Source organism: Vombatus ursinus, unplaced genomic scaffold (assembly GCF_900497805.2).
Source record: "Vombatus ursinus unplaced genomic scaffold, bare-nosed wombat genome assembly UNPS02005459.1, whole genome shotgun sequence".
In the NCBI taxonomy this organism is placed as follows: domain Eukaryota; kingdom Metazoa; phylum Chordata; class Mammalia; order Diprotodontia; family Vombatidae; genus Vombatus; species Vombatus ursinus.
In genome coordinates, this window is record NW_020945237.1 from 7453812 (window position 1) to 7479708 (window position 25897).

Below are 25897 nucleotides of genomic sequence, written 5' to 3' on the forward strand. Positions count from 1 at the left end.
AAAAACATTAACTTACAAAGAATGGGACATAGGTATTCCAAAAACTGAATATTTGTAATGGTTCTCTGCATACTTTTGTTTATAAAAGAAAAATTCAGTAGCTTCTCTTAGATTTTTTTTATAATTTTTAATTTAAGAAAATTAGGTAGATTATAAGTACCTCTGACCCTGTAAAGGATTCTACTATTGGGACACTCTTGTCCTCTACAAGGTAATGGAAAGCTAGAAAACAGACAGAAAAAATAATCAATTTACACTAGACACAAATTACACAATTAGAAAAAAAGTTATACAAATAACAAAGAATATACTTACTCATTCCTGAGCACTCTCTATCTCCATCCCATACATTAGAAACAGCATGCCCAGTTAGTAGAAGGTTAATTAAACTTTGGCTATTTAACATAAAAAATATCTATAATTAATAAACAAAAATCCAGCAGCAAACAACTATTTGTTTTGAATAAAATTATTTCAAAGGCACATAACATTTAACTTTGATTAAATTCTTTGCATTGAATTTTGCTACCTTGGGGGGAAGGTGGGAGAGAAACGACTCTTAATTTCAAAATTTTCCATTCCTAAAATGTCACCTGATAATTAAAAATCAACACTGATAACTTTACTCCAAAATATATTCTGTCCTCTATATTCTATATAAATTTAAGACCTTTACAAAAGACAGTATATTTAAGAGAAGAATGCTGAACTGATAATATTTAATATTAAGCCCATTTACTTTCATTACTGAGTATACAAATTATCTCGAAATAATAACTAAAGTTTCTAGCTTTCTATTTTTGACAGCATTATGTGTTGAATTCATGTCATGAAAATAGGCAGCTACTAGTGACTACATCAATGTATTGGAAAGCATTAATCTTTTTGCTCTGTTTTCTTTCCACGTCTCTCAAAAATTATTTTGAATAAAGGAAATAACAATGTGAAGAAAAGAATTAGTAAAACAGTAAAGGTTAGAGGAAATGGGATGAAATTGCTACTGATTCCCACTTTTAAGAAGGGGTAAATTTTTATTTGGGAAATAAACAAAAATATTCATCTATGAAATGAACAAAATAGAATTTTAAAAATCACCAAATTTCATTTTTATAATGCAAAAAATTATTCTGTAAAATGTATTTTAATATATGGAAGAAAACTTCATTTAATACTTCATACAGAAGAAAATTAAGTCATAAAAGACTTATGTTCCTTTTCATGTTCCTGAACAACATTGTTCCTAAAAATAGTACTGTTAACTAGATCCCACTACAGTGCTTTACGTTAGGTCATGACTATATTAAGACATCTTAATTCATTACCTGCCATGTCCATATACAGGATCTATCAAAGGTTCTGTTGAATCTTCAATTTCATTTTTTATGTTTTCAATACCCTAAAGAAACCAATTATTACAATTCATTGGCATTTTTAAAAAAATTAGATTTAAAGTGTTTTACACTGATCAATCCCTAATATAAAATAAGCAAATAGGAAAAAATGAATGCTTTTTGTAGTTAAAGATATCTCAAGTAAAAATAATGAGGAAGTTTATTAGAAAGCAACACAAGTCCTAACATTATCTTTTTGTGGTCTATAATAGGTTCTGTGAACTGAGAAGAATAATTAGTTTCAATAAAGTATATTTCTTATGTTAAAAGAGTAAAATTATGCCCTGATTTTAAAAGGTAATAGGAAGAAAAATTAGTTAGCATTAATTTTACTTTTTTGGGGGGAAGAGGGCAGTGATATCTCAAATTGTGCTTTTATTGGTAGGGAAAATATGATGTAGAAACTGCTTCCATTTAGACCACTGATACTGAATAAGAATTTAATTTGTTTTGTATAGTATAAGACAGTCATCTGGGGTCATTGAAAGGTGTGATTTGTACATGGTCACACAGCTAGTATGTGTCAAGAGCAGGCCTTGAACCCAGGTCTTCGTCACATCAAGCCCAGCGTTCTATTAATTATGTCTCACAGCCTCTCAGTTTACCTATCTAATATATCTATTGAGGCATACATTTGATTATGGTTTCAAAATGAGAGGTGCCTAAATATCCTACTTCATAAAACTTTATGTATTTAAAATACATACTAACTGTTGGTGGCAAAAGAACTTACCCATAGTAAAGGAAATGTTTACCATTCGTTATGCAGTGGAGTTTAAAAAAATGAAAGGGTTGATTCTGACCTTGTATTAACACAATCTTCTAAAAATATATTTGAATACTGTTTAAAAAAAAAAAAAGCATGCAACTTCCTAAACCACAAGTAGGCTATATCTACTTGTGTAACAAGGGAAAACAAGATGCTTAACTTCTATAATTCCACTGGTTACAAAAAGAAACTGATTCAGATAAATTGCTCAAACCAGCATGAAGATGTAGCTGGATTAGGCTAATAGTTCTCTGTAAAACTGTAGTTAACAGACCAATATCAAATGTATCCTGAATACCTCCAGCATTCAAAATACCACAGGAGGATGCAAATACAAAATAATCTTAAGGGGCTTAACTGATCACCCACAATGCAGAAAAGCACAAGGCAAATACAAAATATGGAGGGAGAGATCACTGGACTCATCTGAGAAGGCTTCACATACAAAGGATTCCTCGGGCTTGACAGATAGGTAGAAATTAGGTGGAACAAAGTTTAGCCAGGGAAAATGTCATAAGCTTAACATAAGATTGTCCCAGCAGTTAAAAAAAAATAGGTCAATGAGCGTAGTGGAGGGGGTTCATGTATGTGAGTTGTGAGAGGTTTGAATGAAAAAGTTAAGTTGGGACCATAATAGAAAGGGACTAAAAATGCCGTGCTATGGAGTTGTTCTCTCCTAAACAATGGGGAGAATCATGATAAGCTTCTGGTCAAAACAGTAATTAGGAAAATCAATTTGAGGGCTGGGTATAAGATGGACTGGAGTATAAAGAGACCTGAGGTAGGGAGAAAAGTGAGGAGGTAGTAACTACAGTGGTAAGGACCTTTACTAGTATAGTGGAAATGGGAATTAAAAGAATGGGGCAAATGCAAGAAATATTATCAACAAATAATCAATGGGACTTGCTGACAGATTCAATATTGGGGTTAAAGAAGAAAGGTAAAAAGGTTATTAAGGATCACTGTGGTTTTGAGCTTATGTGACTCTGAGAATGACTGGCAGAAATACAGTGGCCACGAGGAGAAATTATTTTGGGGTAATGATAACTTCTATTTAGACTTGGGGAGTTACAGGAAATAACAGGATATTAAAGTGAAAATGATCAGAAAGAAATTAAAGATGAGGAACTAGAACTGGAGAAAGAGGACAGAACTTGCAGCATAAATCTGGGAGTCCTCCATAAAGAAGTGATCATTGAACCCAGACAGAAACTAAGAAAAGAGAGTTTTAAAGAAGTGGTGGGGAAAAAAGTCAAATGCTTTACAGAGATCCAAGAGAAAAACAATCAGAAAAAGTCTCTGGATTTGGTCATTAGAAATGCAGTCTCCAGCAGTGACTTCACTGTGCTGCCTAAGGGTGGGGAAGCCGACTCTTCAAGGAGTAAGTGGATGAGGATTTTTCCATATAGTATGAAGAGGAATATAGCTGTTTCTAAACTTTAAAACAAAAACATCCAAACTTTGGGACTAAGTAATATTCAGCTCAGATTCATCTCAAAAAGGTAAGAAAGTACTCAATTGAAATAACAAAAGTCACAAGTATTGACTTCTCAAACAAACCTTTGTGAGTATCACCGAATACAGAAAAAGCAATACTCCAAATTTGTTTGTCCACATGGAACACTGATCCCAAATAGCTTCTTTTAGTTCAGGAAAACTTTTGAATGACCTTTTGCTGAAGGAAAAACAAGAAATGAACATTAGTAATTTGTTCATAAAATAGTATAAACCAACAATCAAAGAAAAGGCAGAATACTGAGATTTTAAGTTGTTCCATATGTTTAAAAAACTATAACCAATAAGACACTGAGTATTAAAAAGACTCATAAAGTCATATTAATTAGCAGAGATGAGTTGACTATTTACTTAATATACGGAATTAAGTAAGACTGAAATCCTACTTGGGAGGGACCATCTCTGCATCTCTCACCTATGCATTACATAGGCTGTGTAATGTCTGGGATTAATAACATTATCCAATAATATATGTCTTACAAATATAATTTAGAAAATAAGGTAGCTTTATTCTGAGACAACTGAGTAGAATCTCGAATTTCTGATAATAAAAAAATAATTTAAATAATTTTAAAATAATTAAATAAAAAATAATTCTAAAAATTCATGCTAGGTAGCATGAAATGGTCAAAAACAAAAACAAAAAAAACCCTTTTTTCCTGAAGTTTCCTATAGCCATGGAATCACAGGTCTAGTTTAAAAAAAGAATTAAAATAACCTGAAATATTCAAAAAATATTTTTCATAGATAAGAATATGAGAAACTAAGTCACAACTGAGCTAATTTCAAAGAAAGTGACCTCTAAATTGTGATCCAAACTTCACCTTAGTAAATTCTAATAAGGAAGCATGTCTACTCTTTTATCATGTAATAATGAGTTGAAAAAGTAGTTCTATAAAGAAGTTAGGGCCATATAAATCCTTCCGTTCTCTTAGGGTGAGGACATTTGTTATTTAGCATTAATCATATTTTTTCATTTTCCCTATGAAAATAGATTTCAATGAATAAAATATATTTAGATACTTAATTAGGATTTGGGTAAATTTTAATATATCAGTACATCACTATTTTCTATCCTTTAAATACAACACACAAAAAATTATCCTCAAAGTATTCATTTAAAATCCACATTCAACAGTTTCAATAGTATGATTTTTAAGCACCTTTCCCCTTTTCATAGCATGAATGAACATCAAAAAGTAATGTGCCCACAAGATAAGTATTTTAAATGTTCCAGTGTGTTACTTACTGAATTAATGAATGAAACCGCTCAAAGCCAAGCTCTTCGACAGCCAAGGCAGCTATACATAAAAGACACTTTTCAGCACTACACATGGCAAATAAATGACACAAGATACACACAGCAAGCTATAAATATTTTCAAGCTTCAAATATAACGTCTCCTATTTCCTTCCCCCTCTTAAAGTTACCAGTTTTATTAGCATATGAAGAAATAAAACATTTTGGCATTTAAATTATTATGATTAAAATTAAGATATTTTTGACACAAATTACAAAATAGTAGCTCGATAATAATATTTCCTTTTAATTAAGCTAAACTACTAGGGCTTGCAGAATGGAAGAAATTTCAGGTAGCATTTTGTCCAATTTATAATTGCAAGCATAAATTCAGACCTGTAAATTTTTTTAATAGCAGTGTTAACTAAGTTACACCTTACAATCAGCTAAAAAAAATACTTTTTAAAGAAAAGCAACTATCATTTTGCAAACATAGGATTTCTGTTTTTTTTTAAAAGTTATCTAACACTCAATTTAGTAATAAGACTGCTTTTAAAAGTTACTTCTGATATCTTTTAAATTTTGTCATCCATTGCAAAACGCCCTTTCATTACTATTTTTCCTTTATCTTATTAATTGTTGGTGTTTACATGCCTCAAATGTCTAGAAAAAGACAGAGCATTCTGAGTCTACACAGGTTCAACAACTGCTTTAGATCTGTTTCCGTGCAATTATTCATACAACTTTTGAGTGCTTTTGTCAATTTACCTCTTTAAATTGTATTTTAAGAATGTGCAAATATAAACAAAACACCAAAATAATGAAGTAAAAGGAAACAATGTCCTTAAGCATCCTGTGTCAATGGAAATGCCTCATTTCATTTAAAATGAATACGTCTTAAATTCCAGCATTTAAAAAAAAAATTAGAGCTAATGAACAATGTTTCCCAGTGACTAGCTATGAAAATTACTGCTGATTCATTCTGAATTCACAGTTTAAACCTGACCTAAAGTTACATTTGGATAATACTTTAAAATCTTGTTTTCTTTTGAAAAGACAAATACTTTAGATATTTTAATAATAAGTAGAAAGATTCATTCATATATCAAATATATCACTTATGATAGAAACAAGTTGTAATTGAACCTGAGACTCTAATATTGCAAACAAGTATGCATTTACTAACAAGCCACAAGTATACATCACATAAGCCACTGAAATTGGTGTGCTTACACAAAGTAAAATATGCAATTCAGAACAAAAACCAAACAAATAGCTCATACTAAAATGTTAAAGATTGTGCCTCATTTTCTACAAATATGACTAATTCTAGTGACTGACAACCCCAATGTTTTTAACTGGGGTGTGTCCCATGAAAGCAGACATAAAAAAGTTAATTTAGAATAAAGTGTAAAGCAAAGAAAAAAAAAAAAAAAAGCTTAGCAGGCAAGAATAATGGAAAGATACTATAGAAATACAAGAAACAGAACAAAGCATAGAAGAAGGAAAATAACAGGCACAAGAAAATATTTATGATGAAATAATATTTCACATAAAAGTCTAACTCACTTTTAAGCATCTAAGATAAATTTCAAAATTTCCTGATAAAAACAAATATAAAAACAAGAATAACCCCACATTCCAAAAAACAAACCCTCCAAAATTTGGGAACTATTTTTAAGGATATAATACTATCTTAAATTTTTTTAAAAAAGTATAGTTTCAATGAATTATAATGAGCTATAAGTTTTAAAATGAGGCAGCAAGTATAGTAGAATAATCAATTTACTACATAGAATACTTTAGTATGACAGCAAGTATCTTGGCACTCATATGAATTAGCCTCATTAAAAGAATATATTTGATTAATGGTCATTTAAGTAGGTTAAGTTTGAAATTAAATACTTTGAGTACTCACATACCATCTATATCTCAAACTAAGAATACTATATTAACTATTTAAATGATCTTTATATGTATTATAAAGCAATATACATGATTGTTTCAATAGAAATCGTAAGTAAGCCTATTATTTTCACCCATCTGATAAACACTAAACACACATATAAACTACAAAAATAATTGGAATAATTTGAAGGGCCATCTTTCTCAACAGAAATAGGAAATATCTTCTTTTCATTAGTTTAATAGCGAAATGCTTTATTGTAAATGCACCTGGGACAAAGACATAACTAATTAACCAAGCTCATCATATTTTAATTTTAGAAGCAAAACATGGTAAAGAATTACACTAAATAGCAGTCATAATTCAGTGGGATGTGATTATGAAAGAATCAGGATGGATGTCGTAAGGATAAAAAAATTACTTTTTAGAAATCTGGCAACCAATTTGGAGAAAGGAAGAAGAGGGGAGAGAGCAGGAGAGGGACAGGGACTCAGAAAGAGAAAGGGAAGGATAGTTTCCAAGTTTCTTTAGTATTTTGATTTCTTTGGCTACAAATTGGAATAGCGTACAATGCTTAAGAGATGAAAAAATATTCTATAAGGAGAGAGCTAAAGCTGATGTTAGTATAAAAACTAAGTCTTGATAGCTATCAACTGACTTCTACAAGAAATTTTATCTTGAAACAAAATTATAGAAATGGCTTCTATACCACTAGAAGATTATACATCATAAAATTCATAAATTTAGAGAACAAGTCAATTGGCTATGAAATACAGAGAGGTGGAGTCCACCTTCAGGATAGTAAAAATAGATAAGAATATCTTGGATTATCAGCTTAGATGCAAAAATCACCACCCTGTATTTTGAAATACTTAAATAAAGGTACTTTTAAACTTTTTTTTTTAGTTTGCTCTTTTAATATCATGTGGACAATAATGCCAAACGTCTCAAGAAGAATCTCAGTTTTGTATAAACAAGACAAACAAATAATATTGATATAATCTGCTAAGAAATGTCTCATGTGGAAATAACTTTATTCTAGGAAAGATCTAAAAAAAACACAGGTTTTTTTTTTTTAATGGAGTAAAGTATAACAGGAACTTTACTATAGATTGTCTTAATTTTCCCTTTTGGAATGCCAAAGAAAAATGTTAATTATAAGAAAAGATAAAGGTGTATAGTAAGAGATACTTTAATATTCTGAGCTCACAGGATGAGGCTCAAAAAGTACAAGAGATGGTAATGAAGAAGACAACCAGAATTAAAACATTGTTGCTTTTGATAGATATATTTTTCCTTTCTGAAAAAGTAAAAATGAAAGAGGAGTACTAAAAGAAAGCTAATGTCCTCTCTTGTTTCTAGATGAATGGAAAACTTATTAAAAAAGTATTAGTATTCAGACTTTGAATACAGGCTCACAAATGAAGATGAAAACAAGGATTTTTTTTCTTCTTAAACTATAAAAAGTTTAAACGAAGTGCAAAATAACATTGGGAACAAAATAAAAAAGCATCTTACAAGTATGCTCCTCTTGACAACTAGACTCTGCAGGGCCTTCAGAAATACTTGCAGTGTCCTCGGTGGTCTTTCCTCTTATCCACGCTGCCAAGCAGTAAGACCCAGAGTTGTCAGAGCAGGCAGTTTCTAAAATATCACACAGGGTATGACAAAGAAGTTCCTTCCGTTCTTCCTCTAAAATTGACACAAGTTATAATGTTGTTATAAATATTGCCCCTAAGATTAAACACTGTATCTTGTCACAAATTATAATACCATCAAAATGTATATGTGTGTGTGTGTGTGTGTGTGTCTTTATAAGGGTAAAAAGAAATAACAGGGAAGGCAAAGGAATCAAGAGCGGCTGTGGAAGGTTCTGTACAGGGTGGGATTTTAGTTGTAATTTAAAGGACACCAGAGAGGTCCGTAGTCAGAGTTAAGGAAGAAGACTACTACAGACATCAGAGACAGTCAAAGAAAATGTGTGGAGCTGAGAGATGGAGTGTCTTATTCACGGAATGGTCCAGAGGCCAGTGTCACTGGGTTGAAGAGTACATATATGTTGTGGAACAAGGTGTGTAAGAGTGGAAAGGTAGCAGGGGGCTAGGCTATGAAGCGCTTTGAATGTCAAATAGATCATTTTGTATTTGGTCTTGGAGGCAATGGGAAGCCCTTAGAGTTTACTGAGTAGGGTGTGACATGATTGGACCTGAGCTATAGGGAAATCCATCTGATGGCTGAATGGAGAATGTACTGGAGTGGAGAGAGACTTGAGGAAGACAGAACTACCAACAGGTTATTTCAGTAATCAAGATGTGAGGTGATGAGGGCCTGCACCAGAGTAAGGACAATGTCAGAGAAGAGAAGAGGACATGTTTGAGAGATGTGCAAAGGTAAAATAGATAGTCCTTGGCAACAGCTTGGATATAAAGGGAAAGAATGAGAAATCCAGCATGACTCCTAGGTTGGGAGCCTGAGGGATAAGGAGGATGGTATTGTCCTTAACAATAACTGAGAAGGTAAGAGGTGGGAAGGACTTTGGGGAACGATAATGTGTTACATTTTGGATAAATAGGTTAAGATGTCTGCTGGCCATCCAGTTAGAGATGTCTGAAAGGCAGTTGGAGATTCAAGATTGGAGTTCAGCGGAGAATGTGTGTCAGGATAGGTAGATTTGAGAACCATTAGCATAAAGGCAGCTAGGTGGTAGAGTGGATAAAATGCTGGGCTTGGAGTCACAGAGACCTGAGATCAAATGTGGTCTCAGACACTTAGTAGGTGCATAACCCTGGGCAAGTCACTTAACTCCATTGCCTTCAGTTTCCTCATCTGTAAAATTAGCTAGAGAAAGAAACGGCAAATCACTTTAGTGTCTCTGCCAAGAAAACCCCAAAAGGGGTCACGAAGAGTTGGATATGACTGAACCAACTGAACAACAAGCATAGATCCATGGGAGCTGATAAGATCACCAAGTGAGGTAGGTAGTAGAGAGAGAGAGAAGAGAGCTCAGGACAGAACCCTGAGGGATATTTATGGCTGGGGGTATGATCTGGAGGAAGATCCATCAAAGGAGACAGAGAAGCAGTAGTCACATAGGATAGACATAAAATAGGAGAGAAGGGTGTTCCAAAAACCTAGAGAGAAGAGAGTATCAAGGAGAAGAGAGTAATCAACAGTGTCAAAGGCTGCAGAGAGACCAAGGAGAATAAGGACTGAGAAAAGGTCATATTATTGACTGGAGAGAGCAGTTTCGATGAAATGATAAGGACAGAAAACAGATTTTAAGGGTTAAATAGAGAGTGAAAGGGAAGAAAGTGGAGGCACCTTTTGTATACAGCTTTTTTGAGGAGTTTGGACAAAAGACAAAAGGACAAAAGAGATATAGGATGATAGCAGGGATGGAAGGATCATGTGAGGGTGTTTTCAGGATAGGGGAGACATGGGCATGTTTGTAGATTTAAAATAAGTGAAAAAGTGGGGATTGACAAAGGGGCTATTAATCTTAGTTGGAAGAGACAGGATGGAATGGGATTGCCTGAACAAGTAGAGGAACAGAAGTGAAGGAGCTGAGAGTGGCAGAAGGCACTTGAATGACAAAAGATGAGGAAGAGGGAAGAGGAAGCTGATGGCAAATGGCTCAATTTTTTCTGTAAAATATGAGACAAGGTTTTCAGCTGAGAGAGTACAGGTATGGGGAGCCATGGAAGGTCTGGAAGAGCTGCTCTGGAGGGTGGGATAAAGAGTTGATAAGGGAGGTATAGTAGGTTTCATAACATAAATTTGTAATGAACACAGTCAAAACAGTTTTGTGATTTTTCTTCACTTTCGTTCAGGAGCACATGTGTAGGAGTGAAAGTGAGAAATGTAGAAGTGATGTAAGGTTGAGGACTGGATGGGTATAATTGGTAATATGATAAGGTGACAAGTGAGAGAGGATCAGAGTTTTACTATTTTCTAATATTGGATTACACAGACATACTTTTTTAAAAGAAAAAAAAATCAGCTATTATAAGATTGAAACATTCTTTTTTCTGAGAAGTACCATTTAGGACTATCAAGGAGGAAGATAGGGAGTGAAAGAAGAAGGAAGGGATGAATGGTGGAAATAAAGGAGGGAAGAAGTAATGAGAAGAGAAAATTTCTTTTCTGAAAAATTTTGTTTTTTAAATTAAAGGGACGAACAGGAATTTATGCAGTGTTCTGAACTATAGGGAAATTACAGTATATATGAGTATATATTAGAAATACTACAAAATTATAAGTACTCATTGGTTGATCACATTTTCAGATGTTTGTTTCCAAAACTGTTCATCTTTCATTTTCCACTTCTTTGTAGTGCTCTTAAAAGCACTAAGTTCAATCAACCAATCAATATACATTTATTTATTAAGTGCCTACTAGAGGATTCTGGGAGGCAAGGTTTAAACACCTGATACTGTACCATGTGACAGCTCCAGCTATGGAAATACTGCCATGCTTATAACATCTACAGTATAATGGTCTCTAAGATTTAACCAAGATCTTTAGTTAAAACCATGGTATTTGGAAATCTAGAAAAAAAAGTACTTTCATATTTGGATACAATGTATATTCATAAAACTTTCTCAAAGGGATTTGAAGTGAATATCATATTTGTTTTAAAAGAATTATGTCTACACTAGCATTTTTTGCTTACCAAAAGTATGCATTACCATCTCTTGCATAAAATTTTGCATTTATAGTCAAGTATGTATTCAGTGGTAAAACAGCAATTAAATTAAAAATTTAGAAAAATTACACATTCCCTGCAATTCTTAATACAGTTTTACTGCTTTGTAAATATTTTCAAATGAAGGATTAAATAGGAAGAGTTATAAATTAAGAAAAATCTACTTTAGAGTAAGAATTGTGGATTTTTTTTTTTTTGAGATCTCAGTGAAGGCTGAATGATGTGCTGGAAAGAGTTCCCGGTTATCAAGAATATATGCTTTTGAGTCTCCGTACTATTTACTGTTGTTACAAGTTTTACTTTCTTAGTCTCAGTTTCCTCATCTGCAAAATTAGGATAAGGCCTAATTGTTCTGCCAAACTGAACGGGTAGTTAAGAAAATCAACTGAGAAAATGTATTTTGTAAAAGGCAAAAAACTATTTTAAAAAAAGTGATGTAATTATAAAATGCTTGTTGATTAGGTAAAATGCATTTAAAATAAGTTTTAAAAATCAAGATAAATAATTATTAAAAAATAAAATAAAATACCTTGGCATTCTCTCCAAGAAGATTTTTCAGAAGTAAACAACAGCTTCTTCAAAAGAAATGCCTTTATGAAATTAAAGCAACAATTATTAGAATACATAATAAATATAGCAAAAACTCAAATGTCAATCTCTAATTTTAAAGCATAGGTAATCTAACTCATTTCTCTGTTCAGATCTTTTAATTATGAAAGTTTCTGTTGAATTGAAATTTCCCCAATATGAAAATATACTTTGTTTTTTTTATTTGAACTGACTTTTTTATTAATAAAACAGATTTAAAGTTAAGGCTAATTTTAAAACCATATATGTCATTGACAGAAGTTCAAAATATTATAACTGTGTATTACATGTTTATATATAAGATATTATATTTTGTATATACATTATATATTTATATAATAGCTCGTTCTTCTGTCAGGCATGTTATTCTCAACAAATGGAAACAAATGAAGGCAAGAGGCTTAACAAGTATGTGTCTCCTTTGGACTTCTTCATCACATCCCCAGGAACCTCATCATCTGGCAAGATTGCATCAGCCTTTGTACTCACACCACATCAATATTCTCTGCCTGTAGGACTCCTGATTGGAGAGTGGAATGAAGAGCTCCTCTTAAAATTTCCATTTAAGGAGGGTACCCAGGCCAGCCATCTATTCTCCACCCACTTTCCCTTTCAGCTTCCTTTTCTGTTGTTTTCTGAGGTAGATTATAAGCTCCTTGAGGGAAGGGATTTTCCTTTTTGTATTTGTATGCCAAGCATTTAGCCTAGTGCCTGGCATGTAGCAGGTACTTCATAAATTTTGATCGAGTGATTAATCTGTAATATAAATTGTTATTTGTCCATAGCAAGCAGACTGGCGTAGTGGAAAACATGCTAGTCTTGGGGTTAAAAAGATTTGAGTCCTAATTCTACCTAGCTCTGTGATCAGGAGCAAGTCATGTCACCTTTCTGAGCCTCAGTTTCCCCTACCTTGCTGGGTTGCTATGAAACTCAAATAAGATAACACTGACAAAGCACTGTGCAAACTTGCCAGTGCTACATGAATAATATTTGTTCCTACTATAGTGAAGTGTAGTATAAATTAATATCTCTTCAGGTATTCAAAGAAGTACACCTAAGCACACTGAAAGCACATGTCATAAATCAGCAATTTTCCGCTTTAGGCTTATGTAGCAAATTATACAGGTTCAAGCTGATTGAGAGCCTTATGTCCATGATAAACAATCATACGGATTTTTGTAAACCAGAACATGAGAGGCAGTGTGGGACAGGCATAATGGCTAGAGGGCCAGCCTTGAAGGCAACCTGGGTTCAAGATCTGCCTCTGATACTTTACTGGTTGTGTGACCCTAGGCAAATGACTTAATTTCAATGGCTCAGGAAGCTTTCTAGAATTTTAAGTTCCAGGTGAAATGCCCAAAGAGATACACACTGCTTGAGAAGTTCTCCAAACCAATGCAATCACAAGTCTAGACTAACTCCTTACAAAAACAAGCAATCCCCAGATTTAACAGAGTCTTCTCACCATGCATTTTGTAAACCATCACCAGCACATGTTACCTGAACAGGAGCAATAACTGCACAGGGGCCACCTTCAAATTGTTCCAATGCAGAACCTTCTGATTCACTAAACACAAAGCCTAAAAGTAAAAGTAAAAATAAGTGATTAAAAATATCATTAAATATTTCTATGAGAAACATCATTCATCAGAGTAAGCAAAATATCTGTGGAGTAAAAGGTTGGAGACACATCAAATCTATTGATTAGGAAAGGAATATGTGACACAGCTATTGGTAGCTAAATCTAAACAATCAGATAACTCTCTGTGCCTTGATTTTCAATTTGTAAAATTAAGAGAATAAATGAGATAACATACAACAAATTTCATCAACTTGGATTTTAAAAGATAATAAAAACTCAGGGTTTAGTATTCCTCTACTTTGTTTTCTTCACTGCTTAGAAGAAGAAAAGAGGCTTTTTGGTTACTTTTGACAGAGTATTTTGATTTTTCAAAGCCTTCCAAGAAACACTAAAAGCCATACATTTATCTTTAAACACTGAACCACATTCCCTAAAATAAGAATGTAGAGTGGTGTTAAAGAATAATAATAACAACACATACGTAACACTTTATTGTTTGCAAATGTCTTTCTATATATTACCTCCTTTGGTCCTCATAACCTGGTGATATACATGCTATTATTATTCCAATTTTATAGCTGAGGAAACTGAGACACATGTTAAGTAGGCCTCAGATCTTCCTGAGTTTGGCTTTAGGGTGATAATCTCTAAAGCTCACTGTTTCTTATTTAATTTACTCAATGCCCAACCAAAAACAGGCTGTGCAAAGAATATCAAGGGCAGAGGCCCTTGATTACCTTTATTTACAGTTATCATGGTTGATTCCTCTTGAGATTACAAAAGTTTGTTTTGTCTAACATAAAAGTTCTATATAGGCACAATCTGTATAACAATCAGGGATCTAATAAATGTATATTAGTATTGGAATGGTTTCATTCCTTCCTAAAAACTAATTCTAAAATGTAGTCTTCAGAATCTGTGATATAGTGAGACTGCCTGAAAGTGAACTTTTTGGGCACAAAGAGCTGAATTGAAGAGTATGTGGGGGAGGGAGGTATAAGAAGGCTAGAAAGGTGGGCAGGAGGAGAGGTTATAATGGGCTTTGAAAGCCAAACAGAGGATTTTATAGTTGATCCTGGAGGTGGCAGGGAGCCATTAGTGTTTGTTGAGAGGAGAAGTAACATGGACTTCAGGAACTGAACTTCAGGAAGCTCGCTTTGACAGCTAAATGGAGGATGGACTAGAGTGGAGAGAGACTTGTAGCAGGCAGCCCAACCAGCAGGCTACTGCTATAATCCAGATAATGAGATGAGGGTCTACACTAGGGAGGCAGTACTGTCAAAAAAGAGACTGGGTCATATATGAGGGATGTTATGAAGGTAAAATAGACAGCGTTTTGCAACAGATTATACATTGAGGCGTGAGGGAGAGGAAGTCAAGGATGACATCTAGGTTACAAGCCTGAATGAATGACTGGAAGGATGGTGGTGCCCTTAACACTAATAAGGAAGTTGGGAAGAGGTGAGGGTTTAGGTTGAAAGATATGTTAAGTTTAAGATGCCTATAGGACATCCAGTTCAAGATCGCCTACAGGCAGTTTGAGATTGAAGTCTGGAGGTTAGGAAAGAAGTTAGGGCTAAATAAGCAGATGTGAGAATCTTCACCATAGAGATGATAATGGAATCCATGAAAGTTGATAAGGTTGCCACCTGTCATCTAGTGGGAGATGAGAAGAGGATCTAGGACAGAGCGTTGGGGGACAACCAGTCAGTGGAGGTCAGCTGTTAGATAAAGATCCATTAATGGAGACTGAGAAGGAATAGTCAAATAGGAGAAGAACGAGGATACAGTAGTGTCATGAAAACTTCTGAGTTATCCGAGAAGAGGCTGATCAACTCTGTCAAAAGCTATGGAGGTCAAGAAGGATGAAGACTGAGAGAAGGTCATTAGATTTAGCAAACAGATCATTGGTAATTTTGGAGACAGCTGTGACTGTCAGACTTGGTTGATTAATTTATTAGTTTTGCTGAACTTTTTTTTTAACTTCTCTTTTATTTTTTATTACAAGGAACAGCTTTTTGGGGAGGGAATATGTTTGGAAATTGAGACATCAGTAAAAACTTTAAACAAAAGAGTTGAGTTGTTGCCATATGAGGGTCATTGAAAGGAACTCAGGCTGTTTAGCTTGGAGAAAAAGAATCTTAAAAGGACATGATAACAGTATTAAGGTACTGAAAACAGTCAATTAGAAGAGCAATCAGACTCGTTCTGCTTGATCCCAGAATACTGAACTAGGAGCAATGAGTAGAAGTTGAAATGAGGCAAGTTTAGGTTTGATTTAAATGACCTGTTTCAAACCATTAGAGGTATCTAAACCCCACTTTTTAAAAATTTCGTTGGTGCCTTTTGTTTTTATATCCCAGGCATTTCACCATAGTTCTCCCTCTCCCATTGAACTCTACCTTGTAACAGAAACATTTCAGCAAACTGATCAACACAGTAACCATGTTGGATAGTGTATAAGTATGTTCCACACTCCTCTATTAAGAGAGGTGAGAGAGTGTTTTAACATTAGTTTTTTCCAGTGGGAGAAAGGGAAGAGTAATAAGCATTCATTAAGCACCTACTGGGTACCAGGAACTGTGCAAGCAAGTAACAAATACCATGTCACTTGATCCTCACAACAACCCTAGGAGGTCGGTACTGCACAGCTACTAAGTGTGAGACCAGATATGAATTCATCTTCCTGATTCAAAGTCTAGCACTCTATTCACTGTACCACTTAGCTATTTCTTACACAAGTTGGTCATTACAAGTAATTATATCTCATGGCCTTTTAATGGTGTTTTTTTTTTTTTTACATTTTGTAGTCATTGGATGTTTTGTTTTCTTGTTTTTATTTTGTTCTGCACCAGTTCATACATGTCTTCCTGTGTTACAATTTCAATTATAGGAAAAAGAAGTATGTGATAGCATAAACTTTTTCATAATCTTTAGGTGGGAAGACATGCCAAACATATGAAAAGTAGTATTTTCCCTTGAAAAATACACTAAGTGAACTGATATTGAGTGAAGTAAGGAGTACTAGGAATACAAAATTACTACAACAAGGTAAATGGGAAAAAACACAAAACAAAACCGAATGTTGCATAATTATGATGAAGCTTGATGCTTAAGACAGAAAATGATGCATCTCCCCCGCCTAACCTTTGCTGCAGATTGGGGGAATTTGTCAATAAATATTAAGCAACTATCCCAACCATTGGTAATCCCTGGGGGATATAAAGAAAGGCAAAAGGTAGCCCCTGCCCTCAAGGAGCTTACAGTCTAATGAGGGAGACAACATGCAACTATGTACAAATAAGCTACAGGATAAACTGGAAATAATCAACAGAAGAAAAACATACAGTAGCAACTCAAGGTCTTTCAACAGCCATGACTGCCCATTGTATAGTGGGAAAAAACACTGGAATCGGAAGAAGTAGACCTTCAATCAAATCATGCTTCTTTCACTTATCACCTTGCCTGACTTTGGGTAAATCATTTAAACTATCTGGGCCCCAATTTTCTCACCCGTAAAATGACGGAGTTTGACTACATGGCCTCTAAGATCCCTTTAAACTCTATCTATGATCCCTATTATCTTTCTCTAGTCATTCTCCACTTCAATGATGACTTCTCTAAAATATGGAATGCAGAACTGAACACAAGATATGATCTCACTAGGGTAGAGTACAGTGGTATTATCACTGTCCTGGACACTAGACTTCTATTAATGCAGCCAAAGCTTACATTAACTTTTAAGTTTCCACTAAAAACACTATTTACTCACAGTGAGCCTGAAGTCCACTAAAATACCCTTCCCTGCCCATCTCCAGTCTTGTATTTGTGAAGTTGGTTTTATGATTTTATGATTATAAAAAGCTTTACATTTGTCATTTTTTACATTTGCTTTTTAATGAACCATCTACAACATTTCAATATACAAAGAATGTTGAAGAATAAGAAACAATTTCTAAGTAGTTTTCCTTCAATATATATAAATTTTTAAAATAGTAAAAATCTTTATTTTATGTCCCTTTCTGCATACTTTTTTTGGTTTTCTTTTGTGCATTTTAAATGTTTTGATGCCCTTTTTTGACAATCTCTATCGTTATTCATGAATTCATCTCTATCCTGATATAGAAGCTTTCCCTTGTAACATGTATTTTTTAAGCAAAACAGATCAAGACATGTCTATTAAATTTCATTATACAGAGCTCCATGTTCTGGCCAATCAAATACTTTTTGTATCCTGACTTTATCATGCAGTGGATTAGCTGTTTCTTCTAACTTATGTCACCTGCATGTGTGATAAGCACACTATATATACACAATATATGTATATGCTATACATGTGTATATTTACTATTTGTATTATATATTTATTTATAATATATACTATGTGTTTATATGTTTACTATCTATAATGTGTGTCATATATGTAAATATATACACATGTGCATATATATATATATATTACCTATTTCTCTATCTAGCTTATACACTTATGCCTACATTCAGGTCACTGATAAAGGACACAGGGACAAGAAAAGATTTCTAGAGTATTCCACTAAAGACAACCTGGCAAGTTATCATCACACTATTTTTTAGTCCTGTCATTTAATGAGTTCCCTACCAACCCACCTAACCTATTAGCTAGCCCACATTTCTCCACCTTGTTCACAAGATTAATTATCAAATATTTTGCTAATATTTAGGTAAATATAAACCACACCTACAGCATTCTTTTCATACCAATTAACCCTATCCAAAACAAACAAACAAAATGAATGACATTAGCCTGGCATAATCAGTTCTTGATAAAGTTATGCTGGATCTACAGGATCACTTTCATTTATAGATGTTCATGAAAATAATTTGTAATAATTCATGAAAATAATAATTCTGCCAGTAAACAAAGTCAAAGCTCACTCATCTACAGTGCAGTTGCAGTCACATAGATGCCTATATTCTGAATACATTCCAAAATTGCTCCACCTGGTCAGGCAGTGGCAATTCTAGATGAGAAACATCATCTAAACATGGTCTTAAAAAAACCTATTTCTAAAAAATAAAATTCTTAAATCTGTCAATTGTTTCTAAATGATGGCTCAAGATCTGAATGCAGTCCAATACTAAGTGCCATTATAGATTTATGAAACAATGCCAGAGTTGATGTCAGACACTAATGCAGCATTTTAGGTGCAGCAAAGTGGAGCCTTATTGTCTACTCCAACATCCCAAATGACTGCTGGAGCAATCTCTGGCATGTGGAACCTCAAAAAATAAATAAATAAAACATACAAAAGTCTACTCCAAACCTCAATGTAACAAATTTAATCACCAAATAAACAAACAAACAAATACATACATACATACACACTCAGTTGCCCTGAAATATTAACAATGTTTGGAACTGCTCATCTAAAGCATTTTATTCTGTTAAGTATTTTTCTAAGTGAATGTGAAACATTGTAAATTCTGAAGGGATACTTATTAAATTATTTCCTGTAAGGACATCTACCCTGACTCATATTGCAATAAGCCATTTTCGGCAATTTTATAAACATAACTTTGTATCTGCAAAGTAGTTCCAACACTCCATTAGTTATTCATATAACAATGCCGAAATGTATGCACTTTTCAATTTGATTAAAGTCCAGGTCAAGACTTAAGGAATGTTAGAACTGCAGATAAGATGCCTGCACTTACTAGAAGAAAGACCACAATTATTTCACCTACCCAGAAGAACCCTGCTAAGTTACCTTCTCAAAAAAATGGAAATTCCAATAGTGGTGCTACTTATCTCACTCAACTATATCAAGGAAAGCATTCAGCGAACCTTAAAGCATTGAAATGGAAGTAGTTTTGGTTGTTAAGTGTCTGTGACTGTCAAAGAAAACTTCAGAGCATACACATTTCTTTCAGGACTGGGAATACATTAGGGTCCAACGCAGAACAACACAGCTATATTAAAACAATGTGGTTCGTAACTATTAGTCCTCTTAAAAAGCTGACAAGCCCAATTTGATTTTTTTTATAACGGACCTATACAAGAGAAAATATTCTCTAAAATACTAGATTTGGAGCTAGAGATTATAAAGTCCTTGAGGACAAAGGTACCAATCTAGTACCCTCAATTTTCTCATCTGTGAAGCAAGGTGGTTGGGCTAAATGATTTCTACGGTACCTTTCTGGTCTAAAAAACCTAGGATATCTAGGTTTTGGCAGAGCCCACAATTAAACTACTTCACACTACATACTGTGTATGTTTTGTAGTACATGTAGTATGTACTACATACATACTACATACACAGTATGTAGTACATACTCTGAGTTTACCTTAACAGTTGAAAACAAAAGTTTAATATTTCCATATTTTACCACAGTAAAACATTGAAGAAATATTTTGCACAGATTGTGTTAAAGCAAGTGAGTGTTGAAGTGTTGTATTGAAGCAAGCAAAATAATGCTTCCTTTAAAAGCTTCAACAGTTTTTTTAAAAAAATTTAAATACTATAGATAAATATCACCAGTTTTATTCATGTTTGTTATCAAAATGTAATAAAAAAAGATCCAAAGGATAAATAATTAAAAGGGAAACATAAAATTTAAGATAAGATTTGAAAATGCAGGATTTTAGACCAAACAAGTATATCCCATCAAGTGAGATCTGGTCTACAATTTTATTGAACAATTAGGAATTCCATCAAAACAATATGATGAAAATAGCATAGAAAGTAAGGAGAGCTATATTCCAGAGAACCATAATGATTTGATATCAGCTCAAAGAAGGTCTCCAGTGCCCTTAGGAATATATGCTTAGTTCTATGCTAAGCATAAGCATTTGGATCAATGAGTTATACATAAAGCTACAGATGGCTTGATTATCAATCACTCAAAAAAAAGCACTTAATAAGTTTGTAGATGAACCAATAGGCAATTCTAACGCACAGTCAAGATTCAAAGATTTTGATAGGTTAAAATGTTGGACATAAGATTTATTCAACAAGTATTTAAGTACCTACTTGTGCCAAGCACTATACTAGCACAATGGATATAAAGACAAAACTAAACACACACACACACACACACACAATAAATACAAAGTAATTTTGAGGAGGAAGGGCATTACTAAGAAAGAAAGAAGGCAGAAATCAGTACAGGTCTCATGCAGGAAAGGAGTTAGGGATTCTAAGGAGGTGGCAATGTATTCCAGGTACGGAAGATTAGCCTTTGCAAAGGCACAGAAGTGGAGGATGTTTTAAAGTGTAAAGGGAATAGCAACCGATGCAGTTTAAATGGAAGAATTTAGTAAAGGAATTCAAGTTCATGCCATATACTGATCAGCTGATGGGGGAGGAAGTTAAGGGTGGAGGAAACTGGATTTAGGATTAGCCATGTTCATGCATTTTAAGGGTTGTTACATGGAAGAGATATTAGACTTTTTCTTTCTGGCCCCAGAGGGCAGATCTAGGACCAAGGAGCAGAAGCTTTAAAAAAAAAAAAATCTTAGTTAGGCTCAATTAAAAGAAAAAATGGCTAATCTAGCCATTAGAACTATCAAAAATGGCTAATCTAGCCATTAGAACTATCAAAAATGGCTTTCTAAGTGGGTGGAGTGTTCCCTCTCACTGCAAGTATTCAAACACATGACCAATTAGTATGATACAGAAAGGATTCTTTTTTTTATCTTTCAAGAAATTATTTTTTAACTTTATTAATTTATTTTGATTTATCAACAATCACTTCCATAAGCTTTTGAGTTTTAGATTTTTCTCCCCCTCCCTCCCTACCTCCTTCCCCAAGACTGTACACAATCTGATATAGGCTCTACATAGACACTCCTATTAAACATATTTTCACATTAGTGATGTTGTAAGTAAGAATTAGAACCAATAGGAGGAACCACCAGAAAGAGGAAACAAAACACAACAGAAGAAAAAAAACAGCAAATAATATGCTTCGATCTGCTTTCAAACTCCATAGTTCTTTCTTTGGATGTGGATAGCATTTTCCATTGTGAGGCCTTTAGAGATGTCGTAGATCTTGCATTGCTGAGAAGGGTTAAGTCTATCAATATTAGTCATTGCACAACGTGGCTGTTACTGTGTTCAGTGTTCTCCTGGTTCTGCTCACTTCATTCCGCATCAGACCATACAAGCGTTTTCTGAAGTCTTCCTGCTTATTATTATTGAGAAAGGATTCTTGTTCAGGCAGGAATTGGACTATTTGGACACATGAGAATCCTTCCAATTCTGAGATTCTATGATTCTACCACTAATAAGAGGTGTGACGTTGGACAAACCATTTAACGTGGAGAGGCAACCAATTCCTAATCTGTCACTGATCAATAAATATATATCAAGCTGCTAGCAACACAGTACTTTAGGGATTGAGGCTAAATAAAACTCAGCTATCCTAAAATGAGTGGGGGAAAGCACAGAGTAGAATATCTCTAAACTTTTAACTCTAAAATACCATAATTCTAATTTTGAAAGATGCTGAAACAATGCCAAGGAAAGAAATATTATATTTTTTCTTATGATGTATATTCTGAATTAAGTTTTCAATTTTAAATGTTCAATAATCACTTTCTTGAGCAGATATTTGCTCCACAAATGGGCTGTTAAAAAAAAAACAAACCACAAAAACACTCAGATGCCCAAAATATATTATTAAAAGTAACACAAACTTTTACCCTCATCCCAAGAAATACAGTTCCAAATGTGCTCTGACAAAATTATCTCAGTACTGGGGCAGCTGCTTGGTGTTTGAGGCTCCCTTGGACTCTGAAAATAAAACTCCCCAATCCTTTATAACAGAGATGTAATGGGCCACAAGAAACAGCCTTGCCCTCTCATCTAGACTTTTCAGGCAATGATTTACTGCAGTTCTATATCCTGTACCACGCCTTGAACATTAGTGACACACCCACAAACAATTACAGCAGGCAAGCTGTAATAAAACAGCTTCCTTTGACCACCCAACCACCTTCTCTTATTTCCCTCCTCCCTTAACACAACAGGTCGAATCTAGCTTAAAACAGTCTAAATCACCATGTAGAGGAAACTGATGTGGAAGACAAAGCATAAAACACGGATTCATAGTAACCTCAGCCTAGAATGAGTCATTTATTTATTTATTGAAATTGATGAGGACACAAAGTGTAGACTACAAGTTTTTATTAACCCTAGCTTAAAACATTCAACGAAGTCACTCATTTTTATAGGAAACTGGTGTGAACACAAAATATAGACAAAACGTTCTTTATCTAGGCCGAAAACAATCCAACTAAATTACCCCCCACCCCTTTTTTTAAGTGGGAAACTGACGAGGTGAAAAGTGTGGAGAAGGGAGGTTCTTAACCTTAGCCTAAAACAGTTGAACTAAGTCACCTTTTTTTTTCGTAGGAAACTTCTGTGGACGAAAAGTGTTGACAAGAGGATCTTAACCTGAGCCTAGAATACTTCAACTAAGTCAACCTTTATAGGAAATTGATGAAGACTTAAAGCGTAGTCGCGGGTTCTTAACCTTAGCCTAAAACAATCCAACTAAGTCACTCATTTTTATAGGAAACTAGCGTGCACACAAAGCGCTGACAAGTTCTTCATCTCAGCCTAAAACAGTCCAACTAGGTCAATTTTTTAAAATTGGAAAACTGACGCGGATGGAGTGTAGACAAGAAGTTCCATAACCTTAGCCTAGAACAATCCAAGTAAGTCGACCTTTTATAGGAAACTGACCTACACGCCAAGTGTAGACCTGAGATTCTTCACCTTTCTGTATCACGCCTACCCTTGGGCAGTCTGATTTAGTCTACAGACCCTTCTCGGAATGTTTTTCCATTAGACTGGGAGCTCCTTGAGAGCAGGGACGTTTTGTTTGATTTGTCTTTCTTTGTATTCCCTGTGCTTAACAAGGTGCCTGACACGTCGCAAGTGCTTAGTTACTGCTTGTCACTTGATTAAATGCACCACACAAATAGGCTTACAAAGGCAAACAATTACACTGACATAAAGTTATTTTTCTTTTTTCCATTCCCGGACTCCAGGTTAATTGAGCAGCGCTCCCGTAGCCGGCCCACACCACCGCCCTCTCGGCACCGGCAGATCAGCTGCTATCTCCCCGCCCCAGGTGGGGTGTGGTCGGATCCCCGAGGGCCAGCACCTGCCCGCCCCACGCCGGAGGGGTGGAGGTCGAGGGCCCAGGCCGGGGGGCCGACCAGCCCCGCCGGAGCCGGGGGAGGGGCGCGGGCCCCGCGGTACCTTGAGTCCAGCGGCAGAAGATGGTGTCGGAGAGGCCGGGGCTGGTCTTGGGGCCCCACACCAGCTCCATCAGCTCTTTCGTCAGTTCGGACATGATGAAGTGCCGGCGAGCGGGTTTTCGCTTCCAGGCCTCCCGCCCCGAAACATGGGGATTGGGGAGGCTGGGAAGGCTCGGGCAGAGGCAGCGGAGGGGAAGGGGAGGAGAAGAAGGAAGAAGAGGAGGAAGAGAAAAAGGAGAAAGAGAAGGAAGAGGAGGAAAGAAAGGAGGGGAAGAAGGAGGAGAGGGAGGAGGACCGGGAGGAGGATGGAAGGCAGCGGGCACTTCTGCACGGGATCCGGCGCCTGTCAGCCCAGCCACCGCGCCGAGTTTCCGCAGGACCGGAAGTTCTCCGCCACTTCCTCCCCTTTAGCCCCACCCACCCATCAGAGCTCGGGAGGCGGGGGCGGTTTCGGCGCGTCCTCACCGGAAGCGGAAGTAACGACAAGAGAGCTTGAGGAGCTCGTTCCTGCTTGATGGTCAGGGAGCTGTCCAGCCCGCTCTCTCCTTTGGTTTAGGGTGAACCGAGATTAGCCCGAGATGGAGGAGTTTCTTTGCGGGACAGCCATAGCTTCTGTCCTTTTCTCCCCATCTCTCTGTCTCCCATCCCCTCCCGCCCCCTACAGCACCTCAGTCATCCCCCTACAGGGAACACCTTCCAAGGCTCACCGGAGGGCAAGGTTCGAGCTCCCTTAGTCTGTAAGAGTATTATTATTTTATGATAATAATAATGTTGTTCAGTCGTGTCCGACTCTTCGTGACCCCAGGGTTAAGTGACTTGCCCAGGGTCACACAGCTAGTAAGTGTCTGAGGCCAGATTTGAACTCACGAAGATGAGTCTTCCAGGCTCCAGGGTCAGCACTATCCACTGTGTCACCTAGTTGCCCGAATAATAATAATAATAACAATTTTCATTTATATAGCGCTTTAACAAAGTGCTTTACAAGTATTTTATGCTCACAACACCCTGGGAGGTAGGTGCTCCTATATAATAATAAAAAATAACTCTCATTTTTACAGATGAGAAAACGAGGCAGATATTGTCCAGGCTCTCTGTTCCCCACTGAAATAGTTTTCAGCAAGAGAGTATAAAAATTGAAGAGAAAAGGACCAGGATGGCAGAGGAGGAAGGGGGAGGATGAAAAAAAGTCGAACACAAATTGGGCATTTTAACCTTGTCAAAGGATGGACATGTACCTGACCTTTGAAGAATCTGACTCCTTCTTTGTGTTCTTTCTTCATTTTACTGAATTGTGAATGTTAGGTATTGTTAGTGGCAGTAGTAGGAGCAGTCAGCAGTAGTAGTAGTGTGACTTATGGTGATATACTGGATAAAGAGCCAGTTGGAGTCCAGAAGTCCTAGGTTCAAAGTCTTTGACACCTATTGGTTGAGTTACCGTGGGCAAGTCGTTTAATATCTCAATGCAACTTTTGTAGAAAAAGCCTCTAAACCTGGAGCCATGGGACTTGAATATAATTTGAGCTCTGTCACTTTTTGTGTGGAACCTAGGCTGGTTACAACCTCTAGGAATCCTTAGGCAATTCTGGTGGAAAGACCTCATCCACAAGAATTTGAATCCAAATTTGGTTCTACCTTTTAGTACTTGTGTGGAGCAAGTCCTAAACTCTCTGGGCTCCTGCTTCCTCAGGTGGAATTTGGACTATGTGACCTACCACTGAGGTTTACAAGTCTAATTCTACAAGGCTATGAATTGCAAAATGGTTGCTCCTATATTTCCTGTTTAAACTTGAATGTAAATTATCATTGGTTTGGTGTCTGGCTATAAGGTAATAACATTGGGCCAGGTGACAAAGATTAATCCAGAAGCAGTTGTTATAGATAGGCAAATATGGGAAATGAGAGTATTCTAAAAATTAACATGAAGTCAAGTCATCAAAAACATCTGTTAAATCC

At 35.5% G+C, this 25897-nt stretch overlaps 1 protein-coding gene across 4 annotated transcripts in view; it reads right to left on the minus strand.

The window, feature by feature from the left end:
• Positions 1-24149, minus strand: part of MINDY3 (MINDY lysine 48 deubiquitinase 3) — a 102367-nt gene extending 78218 nt beyond the window's left edge. The window contains exons 1-8 of one of the 4 annotated variants that reach the window (XM_027847957.1): positions 23946-24149; positions 13614-13693; positions 12055-12115; positions 8339-8464; positions 4925-4976; positions 3721-3835; positions 1323-1396; positions 316-395 (exon numbers count right to left, since the gene is read on the minus strand). In XM_027847957.1, coding sequence (XP_027703758.1) covers positions 316-395; positions 1323-1396; positions 3721-3835; positions 4925-4976; positions 8339-8464; positions 12055-12115; positions 13614-13693; positions 23946-24039 — 682 coding nt within the window. In that variant the 5' untranslated portion in view covers positions 24040-24149. Of the gene's footprint in view, positions 1-315; positions 396-1322; positions 1397-3720; positions 3836-4924; positions 5003-8338; positions 8513-12054; positions 12116-13613; positions 13694-23945 lie in introns of those variants that run through there. The other 3 variants (XM_027847956.1, XM_027847958.1, XM_027847959.1) reach the window with 3 other exon arrangements.
• Between the last annotated feature and the right edge of the window lie 1748 nt (positions 24150-25897).